Source organism: Aquarana catesbeiana, linkage group LG06 (assembly GCF_042186555.1).
Source record: "Aquarana catesbeiana isolate 2022-GZ linkage group LG06, ASM4218655v1, whole genome shotgun sequence".
Taxonomy (NCBI): Eukaryota; Metazoa; Chordata; class Amphibia; order Anura; family Ranidae; genus Aquarana; species Aquarana catesbeiana.
This window is the reverse complement of record NC_133329.1, coordinates 342,153,101-342,179,634: the sequence shown is the minus strand read 5'-3', so window position 1 is coordinate 342,179,634 and position 26,534 is coordinate 342,153,101. Positions and strand designations below refer to the sequence as shown.

The 26,534-nt window shown below is 42.3% G+C and overlaps 1 protein-coding gene across 4 annotated transcripts in view; it reads left to right on the top strand.

The window, feature by feature from the left end:
- UBR3 (ubiquitin protein ligase E3 component n-recognin 3) overlaps nt 1-26,534 on the top strand; it is a 327,861-nt gene that overhangs the window by 200,199 nt on the left and 101,128 nt on the right. For all 4 annotated transcript variants that reach the window (XM_073633943.1, XM_073633941.1, XM_073633940.1 and 1 more), the window contains 3 exons: nt 1,089-1,177; nt 16,215-16,364; nt 22,729-22,862. In XM_073633943.1, coding sequence (XP_073490044.1) covers nt 1,089-1,177; nt 16,215-16,364; nt 22,729-22,862 — 373 coding nt within the window. The remainder of the gene's footprint in view (nt 1-1,088; nt 1,178-16,214; nt 16,365-22,728; nt 22,863-26,534) is intronic.

Here is a 26,534-nt window from a genome sequence, read left to right as displayed (position 1 = left end):
CCATTCATCTTGGGAAAAAGTGCCAATAAAAAAACACACTGCACAGGTTTTTAAAGTAATTTCTTAGACGGCTTTGGGGGTCTTCTTCCAGCTTCGGGGGTCTCTCCGGTTCTTCTCCGTGCTCTCTGGGTCTTCTGCCGGGCTCCTCCACTATCTTCTGCTCTTTTGCCGCTCTTTTGCTAGCAGGGGCCCGGACTTCTTCCCTTCTTCCCTTCTTCCCGTCTTCCCTTCGTCTCTTCTTCTCTTCTTGCGATTGTTGACACGACGCTCTCTCTGGCTGGAATGCTTTCTGAGCGCTCCCATGTGACTTATATAGGCGGTGACCCCGCCCCCTTATGCCGTCACAGTCCCTGGGCATGCTGGGGCTGTGACGGCATAAGGGGGTGGGGTCACCGGGTGATGTTGAAGCCGGATTCCGATCAGCTCCCCGCCCGCAGACCCCGACAACCAACGTCCAGGGTTGTTGGGAAGAGGCCCTTGTCCTCATCAACATGGGGACAAGGTGCTTTGGGGTGGAGTGGCCGCAGGGCGCCCCCCTCCCCCAAAGCACCCACCCCGCATGTTGAGGGCATGCGGCCTGGTATGATTCAGGGGAGGGGGGGGCGCTTGCTCGTCCCCACCCCCTTTCCTGACCGGCCGGGCTGCGTGCTCGGATCAGGGTCTGATATGGATTTTGGGGGGGGGGGACCCCACGACGTTTTCTTCGGCGTAGGGGGTAGGTCGGACCAGCCTACAGACGAACGGGCTTTCCATCAGGAACTGAGTCCGGCGGAGTTACGACGTAGAGATTTGAAACATGTTCCATTTCTAGGTCCGTCGGACTTTTGGGGAAAAAAAGTCCACGGGAGCCTACACACGATCGGATTGTCCGGCGGACTCTGATCCACCGGAAAAGGTCTGCTGTAAAGTCCGCTCGTGTGTACGCGGCATTATAGTTCTGATTTCTTTGCAAAATTAAAATTCTTTATATCTGTGCCTAATTTGCCTTTCTTTTATCTATTATTCCATGTCTCTTTAACGGTACTGTTTTTATGTGAATTTCTACAACAATTCCTGGCATTAAACTAGTTTATATTCTTTTGCAACAGGCGCCAGAAGGCCAGAGAGAGACAACAGAAGCTATTGGCTGAATTTGCTTCAAGGCAGAAAAGCTTCATGGAGACAGCAATGGATGTAGGTAAGTCCTGAGCAAGTCCTTTTCCAGCAGTTAACAGACACATGACATGTTAGATGATGTCTTACAAAGCAAAATACCAGTCCTGGGAAGCATCGGATCAAAGCTGCTGCTTTCTCTTCTTACTAGTCAACTCAAAATGACTAAACTAAGCACAGTTAAATTCAGGCACCCACATCCAGAGGTGGTAACCATATCTTGAGTTATTTTAACACCCCAGGGACCGGATTGTCACCATCCCTCTCTTTCAGTTGGTCATTAAAGAAGAACTAAACACTCTCAATCAACATTAAATGATAAGTTCACTTTTCATAGCATGTTACACCCATATCCATGTTACTAAATGAGCAGCCCCTGAGTCCCCATTGTGACAGCGGGCCAAGGATATTTTCTCTGCTCCCGCAGCCACAATGAAAAATAAAAACACGACTGTGGGGGGCTCCGCCATTAATTCACAGGGTCCTGTGAATGGGAGAACTACAACTACCGTCGGCCATTGAGGTGATGGGCGCTCTAGGTAGTTAATTGATTCTTCCTGTCATTCAGTAGCTGCCTGCCCGTACAAGGTATGAGCAGACAGCTTACACTGACAGTCTGCAGGATCCTCAGATTGCTGATTGCGGGTGCAATGCTTTACACGCTCCTAATAAAAATTAAAAAATACACATTTTTTTATGTGCAAAAATGTGCATTTACTATTTTCGTTTGAAAAGGTGTACTTATCTTTTAACTATGTTTAATCCTTATGCTGTTAGCATTAGTGAATCGATAGAAAGGTATATTATATTTGCTTGTTTTTAAAAAAATGTCTTTGTACATTTCAAAAGTTAAAATAAGAAAAAAGGTGCGCTAATCTGTAGTTTCACAGTGCAAAAAACACAGGACATACAAATCCACTCAAAACACTAATAGATGTGATATAACAAATATATAAAGTGACCAGTGATTAAATGTAAAAAAAAATAAATATATATATATATATATATATATATATATATACACACACCAATATGTAAAAATATATAAAATATGCATGATTCAGTCCATAATAAATCTATAAGTAAGTGTCCAACTGGAAGACCCTTATAAAAAAGGGAATTAAGGTGAACCAAATGAGAACTTCAGTGTTCCTCAAATCGCAAATGACATTAACCGTGATTATCCCATCACCACATAGATTTACTTCTTACCAGACGGTAAAAGACATCAAGCGCTGGATAATACTCCCAACAACCTCCAACAAGCTGAGCTTTAATAATGGATCAAATTTATCAATGGGCTCTGGAACCTCCGTATGGAAGGAAAGGCAGACAATGAAGATGTCAGGCCCTGGATAATAATCCCAACAAGCTCCAAAAGACTGGGCTGTGGCTGCAGATCCAATTCATTAATAGGCCCAGAGACCTCCGTATTAATGGAAGAGCTGATATCAAATCTAAAAAGCTCCAGGATAAATCCCAGAGCATATGGGAAGAAAAGGAAAGCCTTGTAGCGCAGTATGTTTCAACAAAAGGGTTTATTAAAACGACACACTAAACACTTAAATCAAAGCAACCAGAAATCAGCAAAAAGCACACAAAAATAAAGCGGCAGTTTGCACCAGCTTGCTCAAACGGTTAGACGTCTCAGAATGGGCTCCACCCAACGCGTTTCCCCATAATAGGCTTCAGCTGGGAAAGGAGACTCCTTGATTTCTGGTTGCCTTAATGTAAGGGTTTAGTGTATCGTTTTAGTAAACCCTTTGTTGAAACATACTGCACTACGAGGCTTTCCTTTTCTTCCCATATGCTCTGGGATTTATCCTGGAGCTTTAGATTTGATATCAGCTTTGCCATTAATACGGAGGTCTCTGGGTCTATTAAAGAATTGGATCTGCAGCCACAGCCCAGCCTTTTGGAGCTTGTTGGGATTATTATCCAGGGACTGATATCTTCATTGTCTGCCTTTCCATCCATATGGAGGTTCCAGAGTCCATGGATGAATTCGATCCAGTATTTCAGCTCAGCTTGTTGGAGGTCGTTGGGAGTATCCAGCACTTGATGTCTTTTACCGTCTGGTAGGAAGTAAATATATGTGGTGATGGTATAATCGCGGTTAATGTCATTTGCATTTCACACATTTGTGAAAATGCAGATTAGCGCACCTTTTTTCTAAGGTTACTTTCACACTAGGGTGGACGGGCGTCAGCAGTAAGGCGCTTTACTGTCGTTTTAGCTGCGCTGTTCGGCAACTAGTGGGGCGCTTTTAACCCCCGCTAGCAGCGAAAAAAGGGTTAAAACCGCCCGCAAAGCGCCGCTACCCATTGATTTCAATGGGCAGGGGCGCTTTAGGAGCGGTGTATACACCGCTCCTACATCGCTGCAAAGATGCTGCTTGCAGGACTTTTTTTTTACCGTCTTGCAAGTGCACCGCTCCAGTATGAAAGCACTCGGGCTTTCACACTGGAGAGACAGGAGAAACTCTTTACAGGTGCTATGCAGGCGCTATTTTTAGCGCTGTAGTGACTGTAAAGCGCCCCAGTGTGAAAGTAGCCTTATTTTATTTGTTTGTGTCAGGGGTTCGGACCTTTTGGGTTGCAGCTTTTCGTTTATTTATTTCGTTTTACCCTAGAAAAAAAAAATCAAGAGTTTATTCATTTGCCTCAACCGGGGGGTAGGATAAGCTCAGGATTTTTTACTTTTGTTGACATTTCTTCAGTTACTTCCTGGTTTCTGGCCTAGGCCAAAATGATGTCATACATCCCAGGCGTCTTCATGGGCAATATTTTTTTTATTTAGAGGGGCTTTCTCTGCTAATCACACCCTCATGCCTGAGCCAAGGGCAGATTTATTCTAAGAATTAAATGCTGCATGAATCTTCTGCCCGTACTCAAGATGGCCGCAGCTAGAAATGCTAGGTGGGTGTTTTTCAAAGTAATTTCTCAACAAAATACAGCATGGATGAATGGGGGAGTTTGCTTTGAATATTGAAAATTGATCAAATAGCTTTTTCTGTTTGTGATGCTCAGGTGCCCAAAACCAAAAATGGAATATATTGCAGCATAACAACCCTGTGACTGCATTAGTTTTTTTTTTCTCTGTTTTAACCTTGTGATCTGGCCAGTAACACACTATATTAGAGTGCCCACATTCTGGCTAAAGAAGCAGCACAGAGACACCTTTGCTAATCTGGGGAGGGTAGTGTTAAATATATTAGCAGATTTAGATACACTAACAAATTGAAGCCAAACTCCAGTTATCACTTTATAAGTAGTTAAAGCAACAGTTTTTTTCATTTGGGGTGAAGGTTTTACATAAAAACTGATCAATTGTAAACACTCCATTATCTAGGTGGTTTCTACTGTAACTGGCTTAATTGCAGCAGCATTTTAGTAAGGATGTTAATTGCACTGTCTGGTTTGTTGTTTGTTGCCAGAAAAAAATACTAGCAAAATCACATGCAATATACCATATGTGCATTAAAATATGACAACGCAAGCAAGTAAAATGGAAAAATAAACATAGGCTTTGGTAAATTTTCTGTAACTGATGCTTTTTGAAAATGCAATTTCCCCATTCAGTTGAAAGCCATGTCCATCCATCATTTACATAGCAATATACCACACTGTGCAGTGGATATGCACTGTAATGAGTCTACATTACATAATATCTGTAATACTAGTTAGAGTACTAAATTGCCAAATCATTATTTCAAAATTGTAATGACCTTAGAAAATGTCACTTTATTATTGATGCCGGAATTTGTATCTACACTGGCAAATATCGCTGTAGAAATGTTACAGAAATGTGTTCATGCTCCTCCCAAGTCAAAGCTGTTTCTCTACAGAAACGCACTCCGTTATTCAGCTGATTTGCTGCAGGGAACAAGATATGTGCCCATTTTTTAAAGGAGGTGACACAAATTTCTGAACACTTGTCATTTACGGAAACCAGTTAGAAAAATAAATTAGTTTTTACTGGTCTTTTGAGGATACTCATGCTGGGCCCTGGCAAGATATATTAGTGTGCTAATAGCTCTTTTGATGCTAGGGGAATATCTTGACATAAAATGTTTTGCAAAGGAAAATTGAGCCTGTGGGCATATTGTGTAACTGAAGTTAGCAGGGTAAGCCCCCTTCTAACAAGCCATGTGTCCTCCATGACGTCTAAGCACTTTACTGAATACAAATCAGTATCAGATGTAATGTATGTTTTCTTTCAGAAATCCGTATCTATTAAAGAGATCTGCTCAATTTCAAAATATAATATTTTTAAAAACATATATATATATATATATATATATATATATATATATATATATATATATATATATTGTCTTCTGAATCTACTTGTGTGTATAGGTGTATATATATATAGGTGTGTATATGTATATATATATATATATATATATTACACACACACTATATTTTTAAAAGTATTGGGACGCCTGCCTTTACACGCACATGAACTTTAATGACATCTCAGTCTTAGTCCGTAGGGTTCAATATTGAGTTGGCCCACCCTTTGCAGCTATAACAGCTTCAACTCTTCTGGGAAGGCTGTCCGCAAGGTTTAGGAGTGTGTCTATGGGAATGTTTGACCATTCTTCCAGAAGTATATTTATGAGGTCATGCACTGATGTGGACGAGAAGGCCTTGCTTGCAGTCTCCACTCTAGTTCATCCCAAAGGTGGATGAGTGAGTTTGGACTGGAGGAACTTTACTGGCCTGCACAGAGTCCTGACCTCAACCCAATAGAACACCTTTGGGATGAATTAGAGCGAAGACTGCGAGCCAGGCCCTTCTCATCCACATCAGTGCCTGACCCCACAAATGTGCTTCTGGAAGAATGGTCAAATATTCCCATAGACACACTCCTAAACCTTGTGGACAGCCTTCCCAGAAGAGTTGAAGCTGTTATAGCTGCAAAGGGTGGACCAACTCAATAGTCGGGGTTTTTAATGAACTGGGAGACTTTTTTTCCCCAATTGACAATAATACAGTATACAATGTGACAAAAATGCTTTTGCAGGCTTCTTGGCTACTATAGATTGCTTTGTGCTCTGTTATATAACACATTCAGTCAGTAAATATATCTCATGACTTTGTTAGCTATTTTCTGTGAATTTTGAAAGGATAAGTCATGCACACTAAAGTATTTACATATCCTGGATATGCAGTATAAGCAGTTTAAAAATAGCCTTCTGTATCAGTTGGAATGTGAAGGAATTGTATTTGAAATAACACAATACTGGTATTTTTCTATAAGCACAGATCTTAGCAGCCCGCCAGCCCTGTAACAAAAACACACAGCAGGTATAGAAAAAAAGAACAATACTTGAATAGGATTTCATAGGCACTACCAAAAGAATATTGAACACAATTGGGTTAAAGACATCAAATTTTACTGTATACAAATGTAATTAACAACAGACCAAAGGTCATGCTACATTACACCATACATTATAAAACATCACAATCATCAATCCACATAGGGGAGTCATACAGAACCCTTGCTTGTAAATGGTACCCCAATGTGTTTCAACCTAGTCAATCATCTTCAGGGGGTTAGATAAATTGAATAATTTCTACAGTAAAACAGAAAATCATAACAAGTACAGTGTGTACAAAAACAAATAACCGAAAAAGTTAGAGATGGACTAACAAAATCCAAGAGTTTCAAATTAACAATTATGTAGATTTGCCCGCCTCACACCCACATAGGGCAAGCCTAGATGGACATGAGACGCTTACAGATGTTGCATACAGCTTTTGAAAGCAATATAGAGCGATAACAATCAATATACAACTACAGGAAGCCAGGAATATCAATACATGAAAAATTAGGGCATAAACACTTACACCTTAGGGTCCTTTCACACGGGGCCGGTTTGCAGGCGCTATTGCGCTAACAATAGCGCCTGCAAACTGACCCGAAAGTGCCGCTGCTTTCATTCCAGTGTGAAAGCCCCGAGGGCAGGACGGTAAAAAAAAGTCCTGCCAGCAGCATCTTCGGAGCGGTGAAGGAGCAGAGTGTATACCGCTCCTTCACCGCTCCTGCCCATTGAAATCAATGGGACGGCGCGGCTATACCACCGGCAAAGCGCCTCTGCAGAGGCGCTTTGCGGTGGTTCTTAACCATTTCTTGGCCACTAGCGGGGGGTAAAATTGCCCCGCTAGCGGCCGCATACCGACGGTAAAGCGCCGCTTACAATAGCGGCGCTTTACCGCCGACGCCTGCCACAGTGTGAAAAGGCTCTTATAGAATTGTCTGTAAAGGATTCTGTATTATCAGGTACCTGACGCCAGATCTAAAAAAAAGAAAGTATGGGTAATCCATTTCCCCAAAGAATGCCAGTAGAAAAAAGGGGCAGCCAATAAAGGTCCAGATTGGTCCAACCATCAATAATAAATGGCTATCAATGATCACTATGTGGAGTCTTCATAGACTATACAGGAACAAATATCCAACAGATGCAGCTCTCCTGATATATTTTATTTTATTTCCCTTTTTTTTGATGGAACTAGGTGGACTTGTGTCTTTTTTTTCAACCAAAGTCCAATCAAAATCATAAGCCCAAAAGGGATAAGGTCAAAGAGATCAAGTATGCCAATAGTGGACACCCCAAAGAAATGGCCAACAGCGGCTTCCTATAAGGGATAAAAAGGAGGGGAAAATCACTAGTATGGGTGCAAATAAAATTCCAATGACCCACATAATCCTCTACACAGACTAATGACCGCAACAGAGCTTACCTATTCTGTATCTGTCTGGCCACCACAGTGACATAAGCTATTAGAAACCAACTGAATCTTTGTTTGTGATATTTGGGGACCTTTGAGATTGAGGTTGCCATGTGGAATCCGTACATCCAGATATATACCTTTTTTTTTCCCATAAAACTTCTTCCTCATCTGCTTTGAAGGATCAGTATGGAGAGCATTCTGGTGATACTCATTGCTTTGGCCTGCCCCATGTAGATGTGGTACACTAAGCTGGTAAGTCCCTTACGAATGCTTCATAGACTCTACCAGATTGTCAGATTCTCCTGTCTCAAGGACCAGTTTACCAATTTGCTTTAAGGTTGCGTGATTTAACGGCATGGCTGTTGAAGCTCAGGTTCTGAGAGACAGCGGCGACTAGGTGTGGACCAGCGTTTGGCTCTCTCTACCAGGTTTCTTACCTACCTGTCTTTTTTTTTTTTTTTTTCAGAGACACTTGGCCTTTTACGCCTTAATTTAACTTATCACCAAACACATTTAAGTTTGCTGATTTAATGTCATTACATTTTATTCTAGTTTCTTGCTATGTGTTACTACCCTTTTGGAAATAGTCTTTATGAAAACTGACCCCGTATGAAAATGAACCTTACCATATAATATAAATTGCCCATTTGGCATGGTGAATAAGGAAGCTGCCTAAAATCAAATTACCTGCCTTCTGTTTTAAAGCGCCTAGTCCCAAACACTCCACATTGATGGCAAAATGGCATTGAGCTCATTCCAAACTGTTATCCATCCCAGACTTCCTTACCTACTGGCAAAGAGATGTGCAATGCCAGCAATCTCTCTCTTTCCCAGCCCTGCCTTCAGCTATTCCTGTGTATCTGAACTTCGTGAAGGGAAAAGTTTAGATATAAAGTTGATGTTTTATCTTCCAAAGGATTTGTATCGTTGTCCATCCTGTCCTAAGATTTTCATAGCTTCTAACACAGAACACCTAGGTGGATGATGAAACTTACATTAAAGCCCAATTTCCAGCCAACTAAAAAAAATAGCCCTTGCAATGAGGCTGTGCTCGCACAGGAAGGGGTAGCAGGTGGTTTCGTCTAGGTAAGAGGAGAAACCGTTTTACTTGACTAATTCGTTTGCTTCCCTGGCAGATGGCACTTCCTAACGCCATGTTAGTGGATTGTCTCTTGGCACCATCATTTCAAGTGCAGGGCTATGGGCCTTGCTTTAGTTTTGACTTCAGGATCCTAGAATGCTGGTTCATGGGGGAGAAGATGCAGGGAGGGGCAGAGGATATTTATTTTGCTCCACTAGACCAAACAAATAATCACATTCTTCTACTGCTGGCACAGCCCCACTGCAAGAGATTTTTTAATTGCCTGGAGTTGAGCTTTAAGGAATGCAGTGGCATCTTCTCTCCCACTCCTAGTCAGCTGACTGGACAGTAAAAGAGCAGCAGCAAATCGATGAGGTCCTTCCACTCATTTTGCTCTCTCCACCATATTAACAAGCCATTTGCATAAAGCACACCTGATTTACTCCTAGCACTTCCCCTCTATATCCCAATGTTTATTCTATTTGTATAGGGGATTGCAGGAGCCTGATAGCACATCACAGTCGGCTTTTTTAAAGCGGTAGTAAACCTTTGCAAAAAAAAAAAACTTTCCCCTGTAAGACAAATGCATAATGTGCTAGTATGCATCGCATACTAGCACAATATGCGAGACTTACCTCAAAACAAAGCCTTCCAGCGGCATGCTGTCACCGCTGACAGGGCTTCATCTTCACCGTGTCTTCCTTCCGGGTTCGTGGTATCCGGCTACATGAGTAGCCAGGGCCACTATGACATCATTCCCGCGCATGCATGCGCGATCCCTCTAGCTGGAGTTTGCAGCACGAGCTCTGAGTCTCGGTTCAAACTGCTGCAATGTCAGACAACACATGTGATTTGCACCGCACTGCTGTGCAGATCACATGCGATTTCTGTGGGATGCGAATTCAGCCATACAGATTGTATGGCTGAATTTGCATCGCATCCAGACCAAAATGGTGTAGGCCCCTTTTTTTGGTCCGCACTGGAATCAAATTGCATGAGTGCTCGCACCCATGTGATCCGATTCCTGTCCGAAGTCTCAGTTTTCTCTGCAATCTGCAAACCGATTTGGGGGTGTCATCTTGTATTGACACCTGTAGCAGTTAGCAGAGGGCACTGTGGACCGCCGACGATTCAGGTGCGTTGCTGGAACCCGCACTGGATTTGCAGGGTTTCCTGCCTCGCACCAGCGTGATCCGAGCCTATAGGTCCGGCATATCTTCAGAGCGCATGCGCCAGTGATGTTACCGGCTGCATGCAGTGTGAATATCTTCTAAACAGTGCAAGTTTAGGAGATATTCACTGTGCCTACAGGTAAGCCTTTAATATAAATACAAGTCAAAAAAACTAAGGTTACTACAAGTCAAAAAACTAAGGTTACTACCATTTGAAAATGCATTTGATTATGAATACAGAGCTGCATTACTTTTACAGATAGCTAAAATGGCTATTGTACAGTGCTGTTTTTTTAGTTTTGTTTTTTTCCATTCATTTAAAGTGATAGATGGTGTTACTTTAAGTTCAAATTAAAATAAAATGGGTTTTACCAAAAAAATACTGTATATGTGTAAAATGCAATATATTTTTTAAATAAACCACCTAGCCTTAGTCTTGACATATTATTCTTGCATATGCAAATCCCTCCAAATACCCATCATATGATATTTTTTTTTCTAGCAGTCACACTGTACACAGTCAGTAACGATATGATTTCCTTTCTCGCTGTTCTGTATTCATTGTTTCTTCCACACAGCCTCCACCAACATGGAAAGTTATATTTATATTATAAGAAGTGGGTGAAAAATTGCTAGCCACATGAGACATTGCTGAATGAGGCTTGAAATAACCCAGAATTCATCTAAACATGGATATCTTTTATCAGGGGTTAGAACTGCTATCAGGACAATATACAGAGCAAACCTGCGTCACAGAGCAGTCACCCCGGGGTGACAAAACTCCACTTCTCCAGTTTTCTGTGCAATTGACAGATTTTACTTTTACTGTTTTTTATTTTTTTCTTTCCTTTTGACAGGCTAACTATAAACCTTATTTTGTTACTGTTGCTGAGGTCAAAAATAGTCATTAACATTCATTCAGTTTGTTCTATTTTTTTTCCATCTTCAACTCAATATAGCTTAAATAATGGTGGTGTTAAAGCTGAATTCAGCTGTACAGGTTCCTCTGCTGTGCTTAAATAGCTTATTCTGATTCCACTGTACACTGTTAGCTTTTCACATTGTGCATTAGATGCTGCAGCAAGTCAGTCTGCTTCAACCCCTAGCTGGAGCATAAGCCAGCATCATCTAGCCCTCTACTCCCCCGCCTTACTGTTCCTGGCTCTCCCCTTTTGTTCATTGGATATCAGTCCTGACCATCATGGAGGCTCAGCATTATATGACAGGTTTACCTAGGGCAGTCTGCTAGGAACTCCCACACCTCCAAACTGTCATCCCCATTGAAACATTTATATTTACCTAACTGCTCCTAGGAGACATCAGGGGCAGCCCGTCCACTACGGGCGCCGCCCCCCGTCCATTGCCACCTCCCCATCCATGCGTCTGGCCCCTTTCAGGACACTGGCGCATGGATTCCAATGCAGAGGGGCTGTTTTTTTGAAACATCGATTAGAGCCAGAGGCTCTAATAGGCTTCAATATAGGGTGGGCTCGGGTCACAGAGAGTGCGCTCTGAGCCTACCCAGGTGTGTTACAACAGCAAATCAATCTTCACTGTTGTAACACTGTGATCCTCCTCCCAGCCAATCAGGTTTTTGACACCGGTCACCCGATTGGCTGAAAGGACAGGCAATCCTATTGGATGCCTAGGAGGAGAGGAGCTGGAAGCCACCATGGAGGAGAGGACTCGGAGCCAAGCCACTGAACCACGCTGCCTGCCGCCCGCCACGAAGGAGGGGCTAAGTGCCGGACCGACCGGCAAACAGCGGGGGGGGGGGGTAGGGTGGCTGCTTGCCACCCCCCCAAAGAAAACCCACCATGCCATTTGACTTTACACTACTTATGTCGAGCCTGCGAGGGCTCTTGAGTACTGATATGCTATGTGAAGTACCTTGCCAGCCCCTCCCACCAGCCCTGAATGGGCTGCAATTCATATGGAAGCACAGAGACCCAATGATAACATCACAGGGTCTGTAGTAAGGTATGTAATAAATATGCAAAGGTTTTATGAAGAAAATGTATTAGCATGTTGATGAAGTATTCGGGGATGTGGGGAGGAACCAGGTAAAACAGAAGCAGATTAAACGCCCGCTTTAAAGAGAGAACTAGATTCAGTGATAAATATGTAAATTAAATTCTGCCTGCATTTGTTTTTCTAAATATATTGTTTGGAAGTTCTAAATAGTAATCCTCAAAGTTGTGTGGGCCTACCGCAGAATATTGGAAATAAATATATATATATAAGCTGCTGTCGTGGACTACCTTCTGAAAATGCTAGTTGCCTGACTGTCCTGGCTTCAGTACTTTGGGACACTGACATGGATCATGCATGCAGATAAAGAAAGTCAAATATTCTGACTTCCAAGGCAGTGACATGGAAAAAAATTTCATAACAGCCAGGAAACTAATATTAACAGAAGGTCAAGTCTGTTAACACTTCCATACTTTCCCCCTACAGGTTTCCTTTAAGGCGCCGTATACATCTAGGCATCCCAGATCGTGGGCAGAATCGCCTCGATTCTGCCCGCGATCTTAAATCACGGCAAATAACGGGATGCCCGTGCAATCCTTGTCACTTCCAACGGCACCCTGTCACCCAAAAGAAGTTCTTGTACTTCTTTTTGGCGTCAGGCATCCCAAGAGTCTGTTTGTGCGATTTTACCACAATTCATCGGGCAACAATCGCGCCATTGGAAGTGACGGGGATCACACGGACGTCTCGCGATTTTCCGTGATTCGAGATGGCAGGAAGAATCGCAGCGATTTTGCCCTCCATCCGAGACACCTAGATGTGAACGGAGCCTTAAGCCTTCCTTCAGTGATCTACAATATTAGTTTCCTGGCTGTTATTGCAGATAGCCAAATCTATTCTAAGTTGTGAGAATGTAAAGTCGAGAAGCCCTGGTGTGAGCGTCAGGTCAAGAAGGATTCCTTAAAGTGGTTGTAAACCTCAGACGTGAAATATGAACAAAGCATATCACTCTATAATGTTTTATCTCAATCAAGAGCTTGAAGTGTCACTTCTGTCTCTCCTCTGTCAGCATTCGCTACAGTGAACAACTCGGTTCGCGAACAGACGAGTTCACATATATTTGCTTCGGCATGCAAACTCCACTTCGGTTCATGAACACGAGCCCCGGCCGTCTTCCCTGCTCTGACAGATTCATATTTAGAAGAGCAGTGCAAGATGAGAGTCTTAGGCGAACCTGTCCAGTCAGAAAGGGGTTTCTGCCCCCTGAATACCATGAGGGTGGGCTCATTTGATTGGGATTCATTGAAAAACAGTTCATATGAACTCTACAACTTTATCGTGCCCTCAGATGGTCTTTTCCTGGATGCAAAGTTCTGTTTTCTGGCCCTTAGATTAGTCCATTTAAATTGAGGTTTGGGATTGTTTCAAACAAGGATTAAATAGGAGCTATATTTTTTTTTTTTTTTTGTACGCATGAAAGAGGTCAGCTTAACCACTTAAGGACCTGGCCTATTTTTCAGACTTTGTGTTATATATATATACAGTATATATATATATATATATTTTTTTTTTTTCCTAACACCCTAGAGAATAAAATGGTGGTCGTTGCAATACTTTGTCACACCGTATTTGCCAAATAAGAGAATAGTAGAGTTAGCCCAATTTTTTTTTTTATATATATTTTGAAAGGTAATTTTACGCCGAGTAAATTGATACCCAACATGTCCGCTCGTGGAATGCCGACAAACTTTACCCTTAAAAATCTCCGTAGGCGATGTTTAAAAATGGCTACAGACTACCAGTTTTGAGTTACAGAGGAGGTCTAGGGCTAGAATTATTTCTCTCGCTTTAACGATTGCGACGATACCTCACATGTGTGATTTGAACACCGTTTTCACATGCGTTCGCTTCTGCGCGCGAGCTCATCGGGACAGGGCGATTATTTAATTTTTTTATTTATTTCTTATTTATTTATTTTTTATTTTGACACTGTCCTTTTAAAAAAAAATGTTTGGGTCACTTTTATTTCTATTGCAAGGAATGTAAACATCCCTTTTAATAGAAAAAAAGCATGACAGGACCTCTTAAATATGAGATCTGGGGTCAAAAAGACCTCAGATCTCGTATTTACACTAAAATGCAAAAAAAATAAAATTAAAAAAAAAAATTTCTCCTTTAGGAGCATTGGGCGGAAGTGACGTTTCACGTTGCTTCCGCCAGTCAATGCTATAGAGCCGAGTGGGGGCCATCTTCCCCTCACTAGGCAGTCAGCCAGGGGAAAGGACCCAATCAACTTACCCGACCGCTTACTGGAGCCGCCGGTAGCGGCGGAGACCACCGGAGCGTGGCAGGAAGGGGGGCTCTCTCCCGCCACCGAATCCGCCGCAGAGATCACTTTTATCTGAAAGAGGACCGCCCGCTGAAGAAGAGGATACCGGGGTTATGGCAGCTATCTGCTGACTTAACAACGGTATTCCTCTTCAAAGTGCCACCATATGACAGCAGGCAGTCTGTAAGAGGTTAATGTAAAAGACCGTATGTAATATATGTTTAAAATCCTTTTTGTACATATATTTCATAATTTTATATATAAACAAAAAAAAGGTTCAGAACGGATTAACCGGATTTACATTGAACCCTATGGAAAAATTTGCCTTGGTTCGTAACCAATTTGGTTCACAACCAGAGTCTTTTCACAAATTAAATTTGTGAACTGTACACTGTACTTCTGACAAGTTTTCTTGACTCCAAGAGAAAAAAAGTGATGGGAGGGATCTCTGGAGTGACAGCTTCATCTCTGTTGCTGTGTGAAGGGGGGTGTTTCCTCCCTCCAGTCAGCTCTCAGAGCTCTCATCACTGAGCTCTGCAGAGTATAACTTCAGCTTTCCATTCCCTTTATTCTGAACTCTCAGTCAAGCCTTCAAAATTCTGCACTTTGAATTAATGTAGAGAAGAAAACACATTAAATAGGTACAACTTATGTGGGAGGATTTGTTTTATCTCTGTATATCACCTGAGGCCAGTCACTTCACTGTATATATGTAATACCCCTTTCACACTGCGGCGCTTTTCAGGCATTTTAGCTCTAAAAATAGCGCCTCTCAAGCCACCCCAGTGTGAAAGCTCAAGTGCTTTCACACTGGGGTGGTGCGCTTGCAGGACAGGAAAAAAAGTCCGGCAAACAGCGTCTTTGGGGCGGTGCGGAAGCGGTGTATACACTACTCCCAAAATGGTCACTAGGGGTTTAAAGTGCCCCCCCCCCCATCGTCCAAAAGCACCGCTAAAACTAGCAGAGTTTTACTGCTAACGCTGGAACCACCCCAGAGTGAAAGGGGTCTAAGTGTACAAACACTTTAACCACTGCACGACGATATACGTCAGCAGAATGGCACGGGTGGGCAAAAGAGCATACAGGTACGTCCCCGTTAAGAAGCGGCATTGCGGGCGAGCGCTGCCGCGTTCACCGTGACAGGCGGGTCCCACAGACTCAGTGTCCGCCGGGTGCCCGCGATCGTGTCACGGAGAGGTAGAATAGGGAGATGCCTTTATAAAACAAAGCATTTCTCCGTTCTGCCTAGTGTCATGACAGAGATCACTTCTCCCTGTCATCGAGAGCAGTGAAGCACACAAGACAGCAATCAACAATTTTGACCAGTTCCTCATAATCCACCCGAATTTCAATCCTAGGGTGGCCCTGTTGGCACCACTCCACCCGGCATCCTTAAATTAAACAATCCATTGAAATGCAGGCACTGTTTGGGTAATCTGGCAAAATACAGCAGCCACAGCAGGAGAGTCATCAGATCTGTCAGGAGAGGATCTGTCAAATTTGTCATTCGCCCCGCAGGGTGTGTGACCACCTTTGGTCTGTGTAGAATGTGATCACACAGCTGGGACACAACAGAGTAGCTGTAGTGATTCATGTGTACTGGCTGTAGTTTGACCCCAAAGTCAGACAGACTGTGCAAATATCTCTGCCCCCCCCCCCCCCCAATCATCTATAATTATAAACCAGACATAGAAACAATGTCTTTAAAACATGAACATGTAGTAAGATAGTTTTATACCTGGCTTTCTTTTTTTTCTTTACAGAATCACATGAAGGTGATGTTGCCATGGAAATAGCTGCATCAGAGCAGCAGGTTTCTGAGCCATTATATGATTGTGTAATATGTGGACAGAGTGGCCCATCTACAGAGGACCGTCCCATTGGCCTAGTGGTGTTGTTGCAAGCAACATCTGGTAAGTTTCCCATTACATTACAGTGCAGTTAGCAAATGATTATGTGCTGTTTATTTGTTTATTTTTTTATGGGCACACAAGTTTTTATTGAAGTATATTCTTCAATGTCTACAAAGGATACAGTCCCACTTTGAGTGCACAGATGCATTTGCAAACCCAGACATTACCTTGTAAAGGTAGCAGTGACATCATCACTGTGCTGTGCATAGCTTGTGCAGGGGGCTAAAGCTGTGAGAGGAGCCCAGCAGGTTCCAACCTCTATAGGCTGCCTGCAGAAATCTGCAAGAGGGGCAGAGACAGGGCCACTCATCTTTTACAAAGAGAGAGCAGCAATGACAGGTCTTTATTACAGGAAGTTCATGCGTGGAGGCAACGTTTCACATTCCTATACTGCACATATGTGGAAGAAATACACAAAACACACCATAGTTAAAATAGGAAAACACATGTCTCTTGTGTCTTAATTATCCCGGATATCAGTTTTTAAGCAGAATTACCATGTGTATATATACACTATATTGTCAAAAGTATTGTGACACCTGCTTTTACACACACATGAACTTTAAGTGCATTCCAGTCTTAGTCCATAGGGTTCAATATTGAGCTGGCCCCAGTGTTAATTTTGGCAGCAAATTTCGATTTCGTTTTAGTCTTAGGACTAAAATGGCATTTTAGTTTTAGTCACATTTAGTCACATTTAGTCTTCTGCAATTGTTTTAATTTTAGTCTTATTTAGTCGACTAAATCTCCAGTACATCTTAGTCGATTAAAATGTCCTACGTTATAGTCGACTAAAATCTCCAGTTCATTTTAGTCAACTAAAACTCATTTTAGTCATCTAAAATCTAATGGGTGTAAATAAATTGTAATGCGTTAGTTAACATTTCTCTACAATTTCCAAACTCATTATATACTGCTGGAGTGAAAAATCTAAAATGTTATTATTTATGGTATTGAGATATGAATATGCACTACAGACCAGTGTTCATTTTGAAGTCAAATTTCAATTTAGTTTTAGTCCCATTTTAGTCTTTTGACTAAAATGGCATTTTAGTTTTAGTCAACTAAAATAGTATTCATTTAGTCGACTAAAATGTTTTAGTCGACAAAATTAACACTGGAGGGCCCACCCTTTGCAGCTATAACAGCTTCAACTCTTCTAGGAAGGCTGTCCACAAGGTTTAGGAGTGTGTCTATGGGAACGTTTGACCATTCTTTTAGAAGCGCATTTGAGAGGTCAGGCACTGATGTTGGATGAGAAGGCCTGGCTCGCAGTCTGCGCTCCAATTCATCCCAAAGGTGTTCTATCAGGTTGAGGTCAGGACTCTGTGCAGGCCAGTCAAGTTCCTCAACCCCAAACTCACTCGTCCGTGTCTTTATGGACCTTGCTTTGTGCAGTGGTGCGCAGTCATGTTGAAACAGGAAGGGGCCATCCCCAAACTGTTCCCACAAAGTTGGGAGCATGAAAATGTCCAAAATGTCTTAAGCTGACACCTTAAGAGTTCCCTTCACTGGGAACTAAGGGGCCAAGCCCAACCCCTGAAAAACAACCCCACATCATAATCCCCTCTCCACCAAATGATATGGACCAGTGCACAAAGCCCATTTAAGCTATGCAGTTTAGTGTCTGTGTTTACCAGGTTTCCTATGAACTTCCACTTCCTCTGGTGACTTCCTCTAGTGCTTTTCTGAAGGAACTAATTAAATTTTCCTTTCTAGAAATAACAAAATAGTACACACACTAAACACAAAGAAAATAAAAATAGTTATTTTGTCAACAAACAAGCCAAGAGGAAAAAGTTCCACAAACTGTTTTTGGAAGGGAATCTTAAAAGTTGTTTTAGTCAAAGTTAAAGCGAGAACTTTACCCATAACGACTTGATTAAAAAAATGTTCTTTAGCAAAACAAACATTTCACATTATTAATTAGGCTATCAAAACTATTGTGTGCTGTAAATTGCCTCCAACATTGTTCCTGTTCTTGTAGGAGGATTCCGTTTTCCTGAAGCCCAGAGCCCCAGCAGTAAATGATAAAGTGAAACTAAACCCATCAATTTAACGGTTTCAAAAAACAGTTACATTCCTGGAATGACGGGTTTGCTGTCACATTTTGCTTGTGCTCTCAGCCAAACTGTCAAACCATCAAATGGCTGGTGTCATAACTGATCACGTGCAGCACCATGGCATTTGCAGATCAAACAGAAGCAGCTTCATTGGCTGTAAAGAACAAGAGGGTTTAATTCCACTTTAACCACATATATATATTGCAGCAGGACGGCCCTATTGCGGGAAACTACGTGCCCGTACATCGTTTCGTGCACGAGACACTGAGGGCGCGCCCGCTGCACAGCGGGGGAGCCGATGCGCGGGTCCGGCGGCCTCGATGTCCGAAGGCCACCTGCGATCACTCCTCAGAAAAGCAGAACGGCAATCTGCCTATGTAAACAAAGCAGATCCCCATTCTGACATGGGAGTACAGGTAGATCGTCTGTTTCTAGTGATCAGGAACAGTGCTCTTTCTGTACTCCCAGTCAGTCCACTCCCCCCACAGTTAGAAAGCACCTCCCTAGGACACACTTAACCCCTTGATCACTCCTGGTGTTAACCCCTTTCCTGCCAGTGTCATTTATTCAGTAATCGGTGCATATTGTTAGCGCTGATTTTTAACCAAAAATATATAGAAGAATACATATTGGCCTAAACTGATGAATACATTTTGTTTTTTGTTTTTTTTACATTTTTTTTTAATTGGATATGTATTATAGCAAAAAGTAAAAAATATTGTTTTTTCTTCAAAATTGTTGTTTTTTTTTTATTTTGTTTATAGCGCAAAAAATAAAAAACGCAGAGGTGATCGAAAAAAAGGACATCAATTTTATTATAGTACCGTGTCGCACGTCCACACAATTGTCATGCAAAGTAACGCCGTGCCATATCACAAAAGCAAAACTCCATCCAAAAGGGGAAGCTTTGCTTGTTTGCCTCCTCCCCCCTCCGCTGCCATATTTGGTACCTTTCGGGGGAGGGGGGGGACCAAGTACACGCTCCCACTTCCGGCTGATCTCGCCATGGCGAAGTCACCCCGAAGTTCGGGTCCCCGCCTGCCGATTTACCTTACAAGAGATAGGGGCGGCAGCACCCTATAGTGAAGACACTGCTGGATTCGTGGACAGGTAAGTGTCCTAATATTAAAAGTCAGCAGCTACAAATAGAGCTTTCTTTTGGTGGTATTTGATCACCTCTGCGGCTTTTATTTTTTGCACTATAAATAAATACTGACAATTTTGAATAAAAAACAATATTTTTTACTTTCTGCTATAAAACATTCCCAATAAAAAAAAAATGTAAAAAATCTCATTTCTTCATCAATTTAGGCCAATTTGTATTCTGCATATTTTTAGCAAAAAAAAAATCCTATACGCGTATATTGATTGGTTTGCACAAAAGTTATTGCGTCCGAAAACTTTGGAATAGATTTAGGGACTTTTTAATTTTTTTATTGTTTTTACAAGTAATGGCGGTGATCAGCGATTTTTAGGGGGATTGCGGCGAACAAATTGGACACTAAGTGACACCTTTTGGGTACCAGTGACATCAATACAGTGATCAGTGCTAAAAAAAAAAAATGCACTGGTCACAGTATAAATGACACTGGCAGGGAAGGGGTTAACACCAGGGGCGATCAAGGGGTTAAGTGTGTGCCTGGGAGGTGTTTTCTGTGTGGGGGAGGGACAGACTGGAGGAAAAGAGATCGTCCTTAGAGCTTAGCTGAAACAAAAAGATCTTTCCTTTGCTCCCTGACAGATCAGCAGTTTGCCTTGTTTACATAGGCACACTGCTGATCCGTCCCCCGCAGAACAAGCGGCGGGTTGCGATGGCTATCGCGGACGCCGGACCCGCTGATTGGCTCCTACTGTGTCCAATCAAGCGCTCCGGCCCCCTACACTGCGTGCATGAAATCGCATACAGGTACGTGATTTTGCATAGCCGGGCCATCCTGCCACATTATATGTACAATGAACAGTCCGGAAGCTGTTAAACTGTTAAATCGATGGATTTAGTTTAGCTTTAAATCTTTGAGTGCTCTGTGTATTTCTTCCAGATCTGTGCAGTAATTCAATGTATTACTTTTCCATTGCACTGGAGTTTCTTGTAACAAAAACTGGTAACTGCTGCTCTCTTTCCTTGTACAGGGTGACTAGTTTTGTATCCGCCCCCTCATGTCATTTTCTGCAGGCAGCCTGTAGAGGGCGGAGCTTGCTGGTTTCCTCCTGTGGCTCTGCTCTCTGCACAGGCTATGCATAGCACAGTGATAATATCACTACTACTTTTTCAAGGTAATACCTGGGCTTTTAAAGGCAGCTGCTGCACACAGCGGTTTTATATCTTGTGGCTATTGAAGACTTTTTTTTTAAAATGAAAGTATTTCTGCCCAGTTTAAAGCTGAACTTAAAAAAATTGCTCACATGGTTGAAGTTCTAATATAGGAACTGCTTTACCTAGCAAAGGATCTGTACAGTAAGTCCCCTACTTAAGAACGAGTTCCGTCCAGTGAGCTCGTTCATAAGTTCAACTTGTTCGTAAGTCCAGCAAAGATCAGCACTAGCAGACAAAGGCTACGAACGCTGATCATTGTGTTCTGGTGAGGGGAGCACAGCATGGGAGATCGCTGCACCCAACATCGCTTGTGTGGTATGGCGATCTGTCAGTTTATTTTTTGTTCAGCCCGCTGGGTGTGTACCCAGCTTTACAGGATTTGACATGCGAGAACACATGTTCACATCTTTGCAATCGCAAGTTTTGATTTGTATGTAGGGGACTTACTGTAGTTCCATGCAAGCAGTTTTGTAACTAAGGCACCCATGACACGGTATCACCACATCTGGTACTACCCTTGTAGTTGCAGGACAGCCAGTTGACAGTGAAGATGGCACACACTGATGAGGTTATTCCTTTGCAAACATTGTTCTCTTCCTCTCAGCATATTCACTGTCCTCACACATGCAGTGCACCAGAGCTTCCTTCCTCTTGCAATCTGAATACTTCTGTATAAGGGATTGCAGTAGGTTGCTTTTAAAATAACCGGGCATTTAAACATTTCAGCTCCGGAAGGTTTTACCTCCTCCATGACCAGGCCATTTTTTGAGATATTGCACTGCGTTACTTTAACTGACAATTGTGCGGTCGTGTGACGATGTCCTTTTTTTTGCCACAAATAGAGCTTTCTTTTGGGGGTATTTGATCACCTCTGCGGTTTTTATTTTTTGCGCTATAAACAAAAAAAGACTGACAATTTTGAAAAAACAATATTTTTCACTTTCTGCTATAAAATCTATCCTATAAAAAAGTAAAAAATCTAATTTCTTTATCAATTTTAGGCCAATATGTATTCTGCTACATACAAAATCCCAAAAAACGTATATTGATTGGATTGTGCAAAAATTATCGTGTCTACAAACTATGGGATATTTTTATGGCATTTTTATTTATTTATTTTTTTACTAGTAATGGCGATCAGTGATTTTTTTAGCGAGTCTGCGACATTGCGGCAGACAAATCAGACACCTCACTGACACTTTTGACACTTTATTTGGGGGACCGGTGACATTGTTACAGTGTTCAATGCTAAAAATATGCACTGTTACTGTACTAATGACACTGGCTGGGAAGGGGTTAACACCAGGGGCAATCAAAGAGTTAAGTGTGACCCTAGGGGGTGCTTTCTAACTGTGTGTGGGGGGGGGGGGTGCTCTGACTGGGTGAAGAGATATCTTGTGGTCCTGCTTAGCAGGAACACAAGATCTCCATCTTCTTCCTTATCAGAACAGCAATCTGCCTTGTTTACATAGGCAGATCACCATTCTGCCTCTCCCGGGAACGATCACGGGTGGCCAGCAGACATTGGGTCAGCTGGACTCGCTAATTGGCATCCCCTGTGTCCAATCGGTGCGTAATCGCGCCTCCGGCTATTGCATGAAATGACGTACAGGTACATGATTTTGCGCAATAGAGCCGACCTGCCACAGTAAATATGCGGTAGTCAGTCGGCTACTGGTTAAAGAGGTAAAAGATGCCTTTTAGAAAGACAAAACTGATTTTCTGAGGACGGGGAAATGGCAAAAAGTGACTGACAAGGTTACAAGCCCACACCCAAGGTTTGGCAATATGTGCTTAATCGGACTATGAGGGATCTTGCGAAATGGTCTAAAATTATAAATTGATATGTGGATTGGTTCATTAATTGGATTTTTTGACTTACTGGGTTTCACAGGTAGCATAGACCATTTACTGAATGTTTTCACTTGCCTAAAGCACCTCTTTAAGTTTTTTGTTTTTATCTTCAATTTTTCTCATATGTTTAAAGTTTTGGGACATCGTCGTAAAGTGTCTGAGCCAAAGAAGCTTCCAACAAGTGAAGAGGAGCAGATATATCAGGAGGGATCGTGCTCTGCAGTACATGATGTCCGCCTTACAGTGTTACAGCGGCATTTTAAAGATGTAGGTAGTAAACAGTCTTGTTACAGGAGTTATATGTTCTTATCATGAACAGCAGAGTCATTCATCATGTTTATAATTTTGTAACCTACCTTAAACCAGCATGGATAAATCAGCTTTGCTTTATTTAGATGTTTCAATGAATGGCTTTCTAAGTAGCCAGAAACTTGTCTCCCAAGTTAAAAGTTTAACATGAATGTAAACATTAGTTCTTCAGCTTTGCTGCAGTCCTAATGCACGTTTACTATGTATATGTGTGTAATATATATGTGGAGCTGTAACTGTTTTACCATTATTGTACTGTAATTATTTGAAAATGTTTTGATACTTGCTGCTAGGGATTGTGTAACCCCAACCTTAGCTATCCCACCGGGAAGCTGTCACTGTACGGAGCAATCAAAAGCAGCCTTGGCATTCCTCATCCCACAGCCACGCGTATATATGGGGCGTGTATGCATGCAGCTGCGGGATGGGCAATGTCTTGGTCACTTATGAACAGCTCCATACATTAATAGCTGTGGTGGGTGCAGACTAGTGTTTGAACACGCCTATGCTTGTTCCCACTTGCAGTTTCTATAAATATGGCCTTGCCAACAGCTAAAAACAAGTTAATTAACTGTTGCTCACTTAATTAACTGAGCAGTGGCAGGGTGTCAATGGTGGTACATTGAAGAAAGAGTCCGACTTTTTATTTGCCCCATCCTTGCAAAAAAATAGTGCATTTGTTTTGCAGGTAAAAATGTGTGTGTTTTTTTTTCACAGGAGCCTGCAAAGCGTTGCATCCCCGATCAGTGGATTACGGGTGCAATGCCGTCAGACTCTTCCTTCAGCTCTCAACCTGTACCTTTTGTCTGAGCTTTCAGTTAGCGAGCTAAGTGTCAATGGACCACAAGTTTGCTGATTACTGCATTCATATACCATTGACAACTAAAAGCCTGTCTGCCACAGTGGAAAATGGGACTTGTAGTTCATTCATTCATTCACGTCTGTGTGAATGAGTGATGCAGATGCACAGACAAAGCCCTGCACAGCTGTGACAACTTCAAAAGTGACAGCTGCTACAGGATAGTAGAACCTGTCACAAGTGGGGGCCACTCTGAGGGAGGGGGTAGCTTAGTGACATGTTGCATGTTACACCCCAAATATGACTGGAGTTCTCCTTGAACAATTTTGGAGATAATATACTGAACTTCAGTGTGTGGTATATGGGCTATACATGGCCCTGTCGGAATCAAACTGCTTGAAAAGCTTCTGACAATCGAAGGAACCAGGCGGAAAATTTTCGGCCGAACAGTGACTGCCGCCAGTCTGGTGCAGTCACCATTTGGGTATATTGACAACCACAGGAGGAGCGAGTGTAAGAATATACTGGCCGGCAGGTGAGATTCCTCCATCCATGTGGTTTAGCACTGTTGGGGGAAGCTAAATCTCATTGATGGTGGAACCCATTGATTTCTCTCATTCAGCCCCAAAGGTGAATGAGAGAAATGTTAACATGTATAGTGCAGTCTACTAAAGTTAGGTTTATTGGTGCTAAAATTTAGACTACAGTTCTGCTTTAAGTAGGAAACTGCTCTCTTTATAGGTCTAACGGCTTTTGCATGAGAAAACACTTTCCTGAAGCATTAGAGGGTCTTCTCGCATATTAAGCATATGTACAGTATCATAGTAGAATGGACGGTAACTCGAAGCCAGTCAGCAAACCTTTGCTATAAACAGTTGTCAGGTTGGCTGCTAGGAGTTACTGCATAGTGTCTTATTAAGTAATCCTCCTTCTGCAGAATTGTGTGGCCATTCCACATTCAAAAGCTATATAAACTGAGAACTCCTCTGTAGTGAGAAAAGAGGCAGAAATGTGTGTTGCCTTGGGTATCAATAAGAAATGTTAGTGTTACTAAACCCAGGACCCTGCATTCACTATAGGTATAGACAGGAAAGATATTCTCCTGCGCTAGTGTGGAGGGCCTTAGTAAGGTGGTAGTAATTCTTGATGATATAAGTGTGGTGTGATTTTGCATACCCCGCTGCCTAGGCTGACTAGGGGAAGTCCGAAATGCTCTATATAAAGCAAAAAGGAAGGCGTGTGGCCTGATGCATGAATCATTAAAAAAGAGTTTATTATAAACAAATTGGGTATATACAGAATAATACTACGTATTCGTACATATAAATAAAAAGCAATGTTAAACACTTGGTGGATTATTATAAAGTGATATCCACACAAGGGATGATCAATCTAGGAATTATCGTTCCACATCACAGCACTCTAAATTAAACAGACACCAAACAGATATAGCTAACAATAGAATTGCAGACGCTAATGCAAATGTTTAAAACATAGCAATAAAATATATATAAAAAATGTACATGCCTAGGCCACTTGCAGGTGCCTTCTTTAATGGGGTGCAATACATGTACAGGTGATACTCGAAAAAAAAAAAAGAATATTGTGCAAAAGTTCATTTATTTCACTAATGCAGCTTAAAAGGTGAAACAAATATATGAGATAGACTCATTACATGCAAAGCAAGATAGTTCGTGATTTGTCATAATTGTGATGATTATGGCTTACAGCTCAGGAAAACCCCAAATCCACAATCTCATAAAATTAGAATATTACATACAATCAATAAAACAAGGATTGTACATAGAACAATATCGGCCCTTTGAAAAATATAAGCATGCATATGTACTCAGTACTTGGTTTGGGCCCCTTTTGCAGCAATTACTGCCTCAATGCGGCGTGGAATGGAAGCTATCAGCCTGTGGCACTGCTGAGGTGTTATGGAAGGCCAGGATGTTTCAATAGCGGCCTTCCGCTCTTCTGCATTGTTCGGTCTCATGTCTCATCTTTCTCTTGGCAATGCCCCATAGTATCTCTATGGGGTTCAGGTCAGGCGAGTTTGCTGGCTAATCAAGCACAGTAACCCCACGGTTATTGAACCAGGTTTTGGTACTTTTGGCAGTGTGGGCAGGTGCCAAGTCCTGCTGGAAAATGAAGTCAGCATCCCCATAGAGCTCATCTGCGGAAGGAAGCATGAAGTGCTCCAAAATCTCCTGGTAGAAGGCTGCGTTGTCCCTTGACTTAATGAAGCACAGTGGGCCAACACCAGATGACATGGCTCCCCAAATCAACACAGACTGTGGAAACTTCACACTGGACTTCAAGCAACTTGCAGTGTGTGTTTCTCCATTCTTCCTCCATACTCTGGGTCCTTGGTTTCCAAATGAGATGCAAAATTTGCTCTCATCAGAAAAGAGGACTTTGGACCACTGAGCAACAGACCAGATCTGTTTTTCAAAGCCCAGGTAAGACGCTTCTGACGTTGTTTGTTGTTCAGGAGTGGCTTGACAAGACGAATATGACATTTGAAGCCCATGTCCAGGATTCATCTGTGTGTGGTGGCTCTTGATGCACTGACTCCAGTCTCAGTCCACTCCTTGTGAAAGTCCTCCTTGTGAAAGTACTTTTGAGTGGCCTTTTCCTGACCATCCTCTCCAGGCTGCGGTCATGCCTGCTGCTTGTGCACCTTTTTCTTCCACACTTTTCCCTTCCACATAATTTTCTATTAATGTGCTTTGATACAGCACTTTGGGAACATCCAACATCTTTTGACCTTTTAAAGCTTTCCCTCCTTAGGGAGGGTGTCAATGATGGTTTTCTGCACAACTGTC